At 29.0% G+C, this 13274-nt stretch overlaps 1 protein-coding gene and 1 long non-coding RNA gene across 3 annotated transcripts in view; one reads left to right on the forward strand and one right to left on the reverse strand.

Annotated features, from left to right (window-relative positions):
- LOC105838274 (xaa-Pro aminopeptidase 1) overlaps positions 1-12712 on the reverse strand; it is a 36660-nt gene extending 23948 nt beyond the window's left edge. Inside the window, exon 1 of one of the 2 annotated variants that reach the window (XM_012683717.3) lies at positions 12074-12709. In XM_012683717.3, coding sequence (XP_012539171.1) covers positions 12074-12119 — 46 coding nt within the window. In that variant the 5' untranslated portion in view covers positions 12120-12709. Of the gene's footprint in view, positions 1-12073 lie in introns of both variants that reach the window. The other variant, XM_036282661.1, reaches the window with a different exon arrangement.
- LOC118644336 lies at positions 8247-10985 on the forward strand. The gene is made up of 2 exons (XR_004962134.1): positions 8247-8350; positions 8431-10985. It is a non-coding gene; the product is annotated as an uncharacterized LOC118644336 (long non-coding RNA).
- Positions 12713-13274: the final 562 nt, after the last annotated feature.

Genomic DNA, 13274 nt, shown 5'->3' on the forward strand with positions numbered 1-13274 from the left:
ATTTAAGCTCATTTTATATCAAATTGTTTTTTAAATATTATTTTATAATTTTAAACTATATTCTCTTATAAAAATGTAATATTGAGTTGTATTAAATTGACCAGCAATTAATACTTATTTTATGTATTAAAAGTATTGCTGTTAGTACTGTTGTTAGTTACTTTAAAATAAATCTTTAAAATAAGTTACTTTAAATTACTGGCCAATTCAATTTTGCCCAGTATTATTGGTTAGTAATTATTATTTATTTTGAGCATTAAAAGTACTAACATTAAAAATGCTTTTAATACTTAACATAAGTACTAATTACTGTACAATTTAATACTGCTCAGTATTACATTTTTATAAAAATATTCAATTGTAAATAAATTAATAAAGAAGAAATAACATGTAAATATAAGTTGCATTGAATAGTATCGATGCATGTATAAGGGAACCAGAATAATAAAATTAGATTGCGATTGAACTTTCCACTCGGTAGCTATTTTCTGCAATAGTAAGTTTATTTTAAAAGAATAATTTAAAATAAACTTTGAAATTAAAGTAACATTATCGTTTTTAAAATAAAGAATACGAAGTTAATATTCTCATAGTGTTATATCAGTATGTACTAATAACAAATATAACCGACAGTTAAATTTAAATATTTAATAAATTTGTTTTAAAAAAACGCTATATATATATATAATAGATAAACATGGATAATTTATGTAATAAATGTCTGTAAATCTGATGGTCTAGTAATAAGATTCGAACATCGGAATCGAAGCGCGAGGAAAATCAGCATAGAAACTATACACAGATGTGACACATACGCGCGAATAGCCAACACAAACACAATAACGCACCGAACGTTTCAGTTGTGTATATGCAGATTAGAAAGGCGGATTAGAAGTAGCGCGTAGACCGTGAACCAGCATCAGTTTATCTGGCACGCATTGGTAAATCACGGTTTAGAATCAACCGGGGAACAGACTAGTCGAGAAGGTGGCTAGAGGAGCTAAGCGAGCTTAGGCCAGCGCGGTAGAATGTCTAAATGCTATACCTGCCGCGACGCGAAGTGACGTAACGCAACGAGTCTTTGTATATGGACAGGGGCCTCTTTCTTCATCTCTTTCTCTCCCTCAAGGAGAGAGTTAACGGTGCGACTAATAAGTTCTGCTATCGTTCATTTTGCGGAAAATGAATTAGTTACTGCCTGATTTTTTATATTTAGAAAATTTAATACAAAACTGTGTGTGTGTGTGTGTGTGTGTGTGTGTGTGTGTGTGTGTATGATTTAATATAGTATTAAAGTATAGAAAATAATAATAGATTTCAAAGATTGGATAAGAAATTATATATATGAAAAAAGTAAGACAAATAATATGGCAGTTTTATTTTTGTATGTGCTGTTATAGCAACTACAAGATTTATATTAAAAAAGAACAATATTTATAAGGAATTCTAAGCATGATTACTTATGACATTTAAAAATTTGATATTTAAGTTTTTATTTATTATAATTAAAGTTTGAAAAGTTTGGTAGTTATATATTTTTAAATTTATCATGTATTAATTTAAATCAAACATTGCTCTACTACAATTAATATTAATATCTTCAGATTTATATATAAAAAAAATTAATTTCTGGATTTTTTTTTCTTTTTTTTTTACAATTTATAAGAAAAATAACTTTCATGAACACACACACACACACAAAGTAGGTATTTTTATTTTTGTTCAATTTAGAACGTGTATTGTATCTGTTCAGAGAAAACCTCAACTTACAACTAAAAAATTTCATCTTTAAGTTACTAAAAAAAAAATAAGTAAAATTAATATACATTTAATTTATCTAAGTAAATCCTGTAAAATTTATTATTTAAAGTTAAAAAAGTGGGTTAAAGTACTGTTGTGCTTTAAATAATAACAAAATATTATAAGTGCAATTTTGTAGAATGTTGAATATCGATTTTGGTACCTAAGTAAACTTTCGTTATATGAGCGCTCCATCATTTCAGTTTCTCCGTCGAGAAATAATATCTTTGGGATGTTATGAAACCTTGGATCAATACGTATAATTATTATTATAAATTAGGGCTATTAAAATAAATATATAAGATAAAGTAATTTAATTGTACTATTATATCATTACAAATGGTATAATTGTAATATGCAGTATATTAATTTTATTAATTAACAATATAGAAAGAACAATTCTGCTAAATTATTTAAAAACTTAACTAAATATAAGTCTGAAAATAATTTTTATTAGATTATTAAAATAATTATGTGTAGGACGTAAACTACTAGATTGCTAGAATGTCAAAATGTTTTTACAGCGTTGTTCATTACGTGGACGATCTACATAATTATTTTGATAATCCAATTATTTTTAGTTCTGTATATAATTAAATTTTTGAGGTACTGTAACAAAATCGTTCTTTCTCTATAATATGTATGGTTCATTTTTCTATCTTTATTGTGCTATACATTTTTAATATTAGTTATAGTTATCGATATATAAATAATGAATATATTGGTAATAATAATTCAAGTATGTTAATTTTATATTTGCATTAAATATTAAATACGCATTTAAGAATGTATATGTATAAAAAATATATAGGAAGACCAAGTTGTATTATTTGTATAATTTCCTGAAAATTTTTTCAAAGTTTTTAAACAAAAAATTGGTATTTTATTGATAAATTTTATAAAAAGTTAACATTTTATATTAATAATGATTATTTCATATCCAAGTAACATATGGTTGTCACACTTAAATGAATATTACGTAATTTTGATTTCTTATTGTGACAATTGTTATTTAGATTAAGATAAATTTTCTATTTAATTAAAAAAAAATTTGATTAAAATATTAATTAATATTTTTGTTGATAAATAAAAAGTGAAAAAAAGAAAAAGAGAAGAAAACCCATAAATTAATTTTTTGTTGGATTAATAGATTATACTATGTATAATAGAACAATATTTGATTTCAATTAATTTAGCATACATTATGCAACTATTAACTATTTTTAAACCTTTGTTATAATAAATAAGAACTTATGCATTAAAATAAAATAAAGTTATAAATATACATATAAAATATTTTAAAATGTTTCAAACATCCAAGTTTATAAACTAGCATATTTGATTTTTTGAATGTTAAAATTTGATTATTAAAATAATCTGAATCTTGATCTAAATAACCGGAATAATAGTTATTTTAAATAACGCAGGTATATTATATTATTCAAATATTTATAAACTTATTTCTAATGTATTTAAATAATATGTGATTGTCAGTTTTTAATATTTTAAAATTCACATTTAAAATTTTATCAAACAAGTTTAAAATTAATTATAAAATCTCTAAAGAAACATGGAAAATGAAGTATAATAGATTTTCTTATTCCTTAATATTTTATCATATATATACATAACAATTATACATAATATTAATCACTAGCACGACTTTCGTCATTGTAAAGTTATTAAAACATGTATTTGATATAGAATTTGGTGTAATATTCTTTAATTATTCTATATATTACAAACGAAGAATGGATCAGGGGAGGAAACGGAAACGGAAGAAGAGGAAGCCGTTTGATCAGGTTCGCAGCGCTCGTTGATTTCGCATTGATCGCCGATAGTCGATGTCACCGTTTCGTGGCGTACGCGTTTGGCGGCACGTCCTGCGATAACCATAAGCACATCCGACAGATGTGGATACGCTCATTCATTGGAATTTGAGCGAGATAGCACTACGGAACGAAAAGAGACAAAAGTACCGTTGCGATTGCGAGAAACGGAGACGAGGAAAGCCGAAAGGAGGGAGAGAGTGAGAGGTCCTGCCAACCTCCATCGCAGTATGGTAGCCTGCTACATCAGGCAGCCTCTTTTCCGATAATTTGCCACTCATTAACATAAAACTGGACCACATGACGAATGGAGATAAACTGTCAAACGGCAGAAAATGCGTTAATGAGAAGGACAAATACCTCATCTTCTTATTCTCGGACGAAGAAGATCTAAACGTTTCTGTATTCTGCGCACTGTGTATGTGTAAAGGAAAATATATAAAATTATATGAAAAGAACAAATTTTACAATTTATATAAAAAATGTATGTGTTTCTATCACAAATCGTACGATTTTTATTATTTATTGTTTAGATAACAATTTTACATGCTTTTCTTACAGTGTGTTGCGAGTAAAACGGTAATTAGTAATGTTATAATAAATATCCAAATAATTAACAAGTCTACAATTTACAAAGCCACTATGCATTAGTCACAAAATTAATAATCACAAATGAAATTAATTTAAAAAGTCTCTCAATAAATAAAACAAGTTATGATCAGTTTCTGTGGCACTGTACGTTTGCTTTTATTTATCAATATTGATCAAGTTATCTTTCGTTTCTTTTTATAAAAAAAAAAATACATTAATATAATTTATAAATTATATGATATAAATTAATTATGGGGCGCCAATGTGTCTTGAATCTTTATGGTTCAAAATCCATTGATCTGATTTTACTGCACTTTTCTTATAAATATGAACGTAAATGACTATTTATCACGATTATTCCGAATAATTTATTCACTTTTAAAGTTGGAATTAAAATAAAACGTTGTATTTGAAATAAGGTATGAATAAACCTCATTTGTCAACGCATTAATTTTTGAAGGGTGACTGCAATGAATATGTAGAAAAAGACGTTAAACGTAATTACTCATTAGTATTGCCTAATGAGCCTCATTATCAGTCCCTGAGATCAAATATGAATAACTTTTGCGATTAAACAATGGTAGGTAAATTCAGATAATAACTATTTATTGAAACATTTTTTGCATGATGTACTCATAAAGATTAATTTATAAAGAAGATATAAAAAATTTCTTTAGTGATGTTTGCATTCAAATATATTTTGTGCTTAACAAATTTTTGCATGATTACAAGAAATACTCAAAAGACTACACGATAATTCTTTTGATATAATTATCTTAAAATATATTAATTTATTTATTTATTAATTTTCGCAATTAACAATGTGAAGATGTTATATGTAAATAACAATTTGTTAATAATAACTATGTTACACAATCCGAAATGTAAAGAATTATGATACCGCATTGAGTATTACAAAATATTCTTGCGCAGTATAGCAAAATAAGATATTGCTCACTTTTCTGATAGCATGGAAAAAAATGTTTTATATAAAAATATATATAAATTTATATAAAATATGTCCATATATGTTTATATTAGTTTCTATCTTTTAGTATGACTATTATTTTTTTATATCAAACAGAAATTTTACAAAAAAAAAGAAACTAATATAAACATATATGGACATATTTTATATATATTTATATATAATATTATATAAAACATTTTTCCAAGAGTTTAAAATTGGTTCGATTATGTGTAAACAAAATCTTAGTTTAAATCTAAAATAAGTGCTAAATAATCTATATAAAAAATGTAAATGTTTGTTCCTCATTTAAGATCTCCGTAAGTTTTTCACTGATTGCTTTGAAATTTTGACACAATGTTGCATTTGTAACCGGGAGCGTTCTTATGGGGTCTGATTTTGGAAATACTGTGTGTTTAAAAAATGATGGCCATAATTAAATTTTAAACAATATTTTAAAAATAATATTTTTTTGTAATTTTAACACAACGTTGTATTGAATTTAGTTAGAAGTACGCGAATAAATGAATATTAGATTTATTAAAGACAGATAAATGCTTAAATAATAAGTAAATAAGTAAACAATAAATTTAAATAATAAGGAATTTGAGAAAAAGGACAAATACAGGATATTAAAAAAGGTAAAATTAAACACTAATTTCGAAATAATTATAGATATGAAAATAATTATTTTAAATTAAATCATTTTAAATTAAATAATTTTGAAATAATTATATTGACCGGGAGAGACGGGGAGAGACGGGGAGAGACGAGGAGAGACCGGGAGAGACCGGGAGAGACGGGGAGAGACCAGGAGAGATCGGGAGAGACCGGGAGAGACGGGGAGAGACCAGAAGAGACGGGGAGAGATCGAGAGAGACGGGGAGAGACCGGGAGAGACGGGGAGAGACGGGGAGAGACGGGGAGAGACCGGGAGAGACCGGGAGAGACGAAGAATGTTTCTATTGTGTTTAAATTAAGGTAATAAGAAAAATGAAGATAGCTGTTATTTTATTGAAAAAAAGGAACTTATTTAAAACAGTCTTTTGAATGGATTTCTAAATCCATGGCAGTTTTTAGAAAAAAATAACAAAATATTGATTCATAAAATTAATTAATAATAAATTAAATACATACACTCTAATTCAAAATGCTTAATTAAAGAAAATAGGTATTTAAAAAAAAATTTGGTTTTTTAAATTTAAATTATTTCAAAGTTTTAATAAAATAAGATTTATATTACATTATAATAAAAATATAAAACAATAAATAAAAACAAATTAATTGAATACAGTGCCAAAGGCAATAAATAAATAAAGTAAGTTAGAAGTACGTAAATAAATGAATATTAGATTTATTAAAGATAGATAAATGCTTATTCAAAAATAAAATAAAAAGAGCAACAGTAAAGCAAAGCTCGTGAAAGTTAAACAACAAAAGCAAAGAAAATTTAAAAAAAACGTAGCATAAGAATAGAGAGCCACAGTAACGCGTGGCAGGGCATAGCTATAGTTTTTAAAATAAAAAGCAAAATTGACTTTTAAAAAAATAAATGAATTTAGAGAACAGTTACCTCTTGACAATAATTGGACATATGATTATCGTAGTTCTGACGTATTATGACGTATTGTGACGTATTTCAACGCGAGTGTAAAAATTAAAAGGATGCGTTTAGAAGATATAATATCGTCGAGTAAATTGTTAACAAGATTTTGCCTTTAATTCTTTGCGCTGGAGGCTAAGGGCCAATTCCACCAATCACGATTAGATGAACCGACGGTCAGAGTTATCAGGGTGACCAACAGATGTGAATACTTTGACATCAAGGCTGACAAGAGAAGATTTATATTGGCTGCCCTGATAATTCTGACCATCGTGTCGGTTTGTCAAACCGTGGTTGGTGAAATTGGCCCTAACTGTATAAATCGCAATAAAGAATTATTGTTTATTTAATTCTTTCTTGCGCTGAACGTAGTTAAAGTAATATTATCATTCGCAAGATGAGACTTGAATAGGCAGGTAGTAGACCGCTGCTCCTCATGAGACCTTGGCGTTTGTTATTACGGCTTGTGGCGCGTTGTGTTTACGCAAGGTCGCCACTTTATTATTCGTACATTTGCTATCATTCGCATTGAGGCTTGAAAAAGCAGACAGCGACGTGAGTCGCTTCATGTATCATTGCATTATCAATTGCATTATCAGTGTTTTTTTGAAACGTGCATGGATCTTTCGTAAATAATTAATTAAAATTACGACTGTCAGACCGCGATTAATTACCTCCGGGATTAACAAATCGCGAGTATCAAAACGATTTCTGTTTGTCGAGGTATATATCTCGTGCAAATTGTCTATTTAAAGTATCTTAAAGCTTAACACGTTAAACATCGAGCTGATTGCGCTAATCTTTCTGTTGTCGCCATGTGAAATTGCCAATAAAAATAATAGCTTTAAATTTAAACATTTTTTTAAATCTTAAATTAAAAAATAATTTTAAAATATTAAGATATTTCAACTAATATTTAAGCTATTTCTAGCTGCTCTTACTACAATCGTCTTGGATTGTGATGTCAGAAGCGAACAATAACAAATATGTATAAAGAAAATTCTTGCAAAATTAAAAAGGAAATATTTTTCAATAAAACTTGCAATCTATAAGATAGATTTGGAAACCACATTAAAATATCTTCTTGTGTTTTGGTAATAAATAATGATCTATTTTAGAATTGAATGATATTTATAAAGAATTTTATTTGAATTAAATTGTGTTAATCGAAAAATAAAATAAGCTGTCAATTTGAAATAAATATAATTGTATTTCTTATAAATGTATATATATATATATATATATATATATATATATATATTCTTGCAAAATATATTAAAAATTTAAAAATATATTTAAACATATCTTAATACTTGTTAACTGCATAACACACAAATTTGGCGATTTTACATTAATTATTTGTTAAAATTCGTAATTTGTAACGTTTGTTATTGTGTACGGAGCAGTCAGCTATGCCGCAGTTTTAGATTACATTCCGTGAACTTTTACATTCTATTTTAATTTGCGCATTCTATTCAATAGCTCAAAAACGCGAGCGTCGAGAATCTCGATGTCGTCGGGAATGCCATGTACAAAATGCCTTGTGATTGACATATTCCGGTAATTATAGTACGCGAGTGATGCGAGTCAGTAATTAATCGTATTTTTGTGAGCAGTTCATGAGAGATATCACATTACAGTGTTGTGTGTTATAAACGAGTAACAACGAAACAGTAACGAGGAACCAGAGAAGAGGAAAAGACGAAGGAAAAGTAGGAAGAGAAGGTCCCGTGATGGCATCCTATTGGTGAGTGTTAAATTATCATAAAAATAACAAAACTGAGTAGCGTGGAAATATTCGCTATTTTTTTCTTTTTTAAATGCGTTAAAAGAGAGCTTATTGCCTTTCATGCTTTGCGCCCCTTCAAAAATTTATTTTTTTTTTAATAAAGAGGTAGCTACTTCTTTCTGGGCTTATTTTGAAAATAGAGAACGGGACTCTACACAAAAAAATCACTCTTTTGAGTTCCATCCCTTGATCTGTATATCTCGTCAAATATTCATAATATGATGGAGAAGTAAAAAGTATACGTGCATACATTTTCCATAAAAATTAGCGAGTTCTCTTTGCGTTTAATTTAAAGGTCAATATAAGAGCTATTAAAAAAAAATTGCTTCTTGATTTAAAAATAATGGATTTTGAAATTTTAACAATAGATTTTTTCAAAATTCGTGACCCTAAAAATTTTTCATAAGACATGAATTGGATGGCAAATTATTTCAAGAAAATAAATCAGCACGAAAGAATTAAGTTAGATTTCAGACATAGATCTGAGAGATACGGAATTTACAAACATAACTTAGCAGTGCTTGGAAGCGTTGGAATTATCGACCTTTATCTTTCGCGTTTGCGAGAGGAATCTCTGGTACGCCGACTACGCATAGTTGGCTCGAGTTTGCAGCTCGCTCGCTCATAGCAAGCGAGCATCGTATCGTATTTTGGAGCGCGAGTAAGTATCCACGCGCGTAAACAGGTTCTACTGAACCAACGAGACGAAATCGTTACTTCGTGATCGGAAGTATTCGGAAGTATCGACAAACGCATCAATTTCCGCCTCAACTTGCACCGCATCGCTCGCGCACTTTTCTCCAAATCAGTCGGGACGTAGGTACGAAACTTTGTGCAATCCCGCTAGCGTCTGGCAACCGTAGGAAGGAAATTTAAGAGTAGCAGCAGAGGGGCCTTGCTCGGCTTGGATTTACTCAAATAATGCATGATTATAATGGCGAATTCAACCAAGCCGTAGTTAAGCACGTACGATCTATCGTAACATAAAGTCCTTACTATGTAACTTTAATCGCGTTTAAAATTGATCATTGATAAGCCCGAGCTCGGTCGGCGTGACAGTTTAACTTAATCCGCGTTCTTGAAGCGAAAATCACGTGGGAAAGTACATTTTTGTTTATGGGCAATGAATCGCACGACATTTTACGGACTGCTTGTTAATACGGATAATTGTTTCGTTCGCACGATAAACGGTGGGAAAAGTCGCGGTCGATGGGTTTACGGCTGACCCGGCAATTTCCGACGGCTAAAACTTCAAGCGCCGACGAGACTGCAAAGTTTTGTTATTTATAGGCCACAACCTGAGTTCTCTTCTGGGGTGCGTTCACCGCGCGATCGCAGCCAGATTCCAGCGTTTATTATGTTACGCGACGCGTGGTACTATGTTATGCGAAGAAATTCGCTCAACTGAATTTACTCACGCATGTGGGCCGCGTATCGATGCTGACAAAATTAAATTTTTGGACGCCATTCTAAACGTGACATCCGATACTTTGGATTGAATTTAACAGGACAGTTAGGATATTATCGCCGCGTGGATTTCGCCTGTACTCTCGCGTTAATATTTCGCGAGTTTTCTTCTAACATTTTTTGTACCATATAAAAACTCTTTTGTTGTGTGCAGAGAGTATTATGTTTGCACTTTATATTACAACGTAAGTTTAATTCTATTACAACTGTATCATAGAAAAGAATGATTTTTACATGGAAAAATCTCTTGTTGAAACATTTGACCCTTTTTAGAATTCTTGTTATCGATGTATCATAGTTTATTTAAAAGCACAAATTTTGGCAGTGACGTATCTGCTTCATTGGAAGAGCTTTTTCTAGATAGATGACGACAACGTGTATAAATATAAACTAGTGACGGAATATGCGCGACATTTTTGCTAATCCTGCACATATATACTAGCATATTTTGATTCATGAATTATTACTGAAACAATTGTACATTAGAATATTAATTTTTACATATTACTCTTAAAATCATAAGTTTCATTATGTATTTATAATCGATTAGTCAGATTATTGATATAAACTCAGATAACATGTTTAAAAGATGTCGTAATATAATTTTAAGATGATTTTTAAACACATTTGAAAAAGATATCTTTATGTTTGTTTTTTGAGGACAGGATAAGTTATGCACGCAATACTAACATTATGTGAATTCGGAAAAGAAATAAAACAACATAGTGGCAATTGTTGAATGGCACGATCGTAAATTTATAAAATATTATGCCGGCCTCAAGGCAAGTTAGGGAGTGCTGTAGTCGTTTATGACACCCATAGAGGATGCGACATTGAACTTAACTCGTTAATTGCTTCCGGTGATTGAAATGAACGCAAATACATTGTGTCGTACAAAACAGTTAATGTATTAATAGAGTCCAAAATGTCATTTACTCATTAAAAAAAAAAGGCAAAATTTATGTATTGTACATTGTGCTATTTTCAAAAATTACTAAATATTATTTAATTATTTAACTGTTCAAAATATTTGATATATATATTGTTTTAATTTTCTACACTTTTAATTCTATCAGCGTCACAATTACGACGAAGTTATTGTATATTGCATTAACGATTTAAATTTAAATTTTTTATTGTAGAATAATTAAGTGTTAATATTAGCATAGAGACTTATTTGATTAAATAAGTAGAAAAATAGAATGTACAAATACAATATATTCGTATAAAATGAATTAGGTATTTTATTTCATAAAATAATAAGAGGTTACTTCCAAATATAATTTCTTTTCGATACGTCAATGAAAAATTCAACTTTACTATTATCACTCACTACTATCACATAAAAAATTTTTATCTTATTTTAAATAGATTAAAATAACTTTAAAAAGATCGAAGGATAAATTAGATAATAAATCATTAATAGATTCGCGTGGCTGTTTCACGGTCATTTCCTATTATAACACTCGACATGTATTCAATTTTTATACAGATTACGAAGGGCGGATCCATAATATTAAATGATCCGAAATGTTTGTATAAAGGTCAAGCAATGCAATCGGTAACAAAGTAATTGAGAGATTACAAAAGTAATTAGTTTTTAAAACTTTATCCCTTATAAAAAATTGTTTTTTATAATGAGCATTTATCCCTTATAAAAATAATTAAAAATAATGAAAAATTATTAAGATATAATTAAGCTAATTTTAAAACAATATGATACATTGCTACGTTTTCTATTGTAGCCGTGCAATTTTACATACATGTGCTGTGTCTAATGTGTTTGTCTGACAAACGTTTTTGTTGGCGTTGCATTACAAGTTTTAGAACCTATCATTAGCTTTCGAAAGTAGTGTGGGCTTCTATATTTGTTCAAAGCTTTCAAAATTAGTTAACGATTTTTTCACGATATTTAGTAGTAACAGTAATAAATGTTTAATTATTTTCATATTTCTTTAAAGTAGCGTAACAAAATACGATTTAAGATGAAAAATTTACTAATTGGTTTGAATAAAATAGAAACTTACCTAGAACGCAAGACGTAAGGAGAATTCGAAAGACAAACTTTTTCATCTTTCATAAAAGTCGATAGCGCTGATGTATAAACCTCGATGACACGTTGAATCGGGATAAAAAAAGCGACGCAATTTATGTCAAAAACACTCGTTCTTGTCTATATTTAGACCGCACTTCAGTAATAGCGTCCGTTGTACCAAGGAAGAGAAACGTGCTGGAGAACAGTGAAGACTGTTTGCCGTAGACCGGAGCAATGGTATCCTTCCGGTCTCGTTATGTCAGCTGTATCGCGGTATCATGCAATCAGAGACCAATCTGTTAAAATCGTAGGCAACTCTTAATCCAACAAATTGTTTCTCTTTCAGTGAATTCTTTTTTATTTTACTATATTTTACTATACTGTAGATTACACTGCATCATTGATAATTCTCATTGGTCTGTCAGTTTCTCGCGAAATTGGCACGAAGGAAGCCGTGTCTACTTCGTAAAGTTCTCGAATGCGAAATCTCTCGATAAAATAATGAAAAATCAAACTGGTACGATGAATTCATAGATATTTGCTATTAGACCGTGCTGCGATTACCAGTTCAAATGCTGTTGAAGCGATGCACGACACGAGGAAGACTGATCGTGCTCTAATTTTCTGTGTCTCTTCCTCCTCCTCACTTCTTCCCGCTAGACCATCTCCTACAACTGCGGAGATGGTGGTGCCTCCTTGAAAATCACAATATTTTTTGTATGCTTTCCACGGAATTATAATTCGTATTATTCAATAGGTCTTACTTTTTAAAGATTAATAAAGAATATATAAATTATTGACAAGTAACACAGAACACGCTGAATCAATAGTGATTATAAATGTTTTAAAAATAATTTTTTTAGTACATTTTGTATAATTAATCAGTAGAAAATAGAATTACACTACATATAAATGTTAGAATTGTTAATTAATTTTTTATTTAATAAAAATCAATAATGAAATACTATTATAAGAAAATTCATTAAAGAATAATTTAAGAAATCATGCATTATTTCGTATTATCATAAATTGATAAATAAATTTTATTGAAATATTGCTATAATTAACGACAATTAGCGATAATATTCCAAGATATAATAATTTTTATTATATTTATAATTATATATCTTACTCTATATAAGTAAAATCTGTGAAGGTTTTGTATCATGCTTATAGTATACTATATACATTTA

This window comes from Monomorium pharaonis, chromosome 2, assembly GCF_013373865.1.
Source record: "Monomorium pharaonis isolate MP-MQ-018 chromosome 2, ASM1337386v2, whole genome shotgun sequence".
Taxonomy (NCBI): domain Eukaryota; kingdom Metazoa; phylum Arthropoda; class Insecta; order Hymenoptera; family Formicidae; genus Monomorium; species Monomorium pharaonis.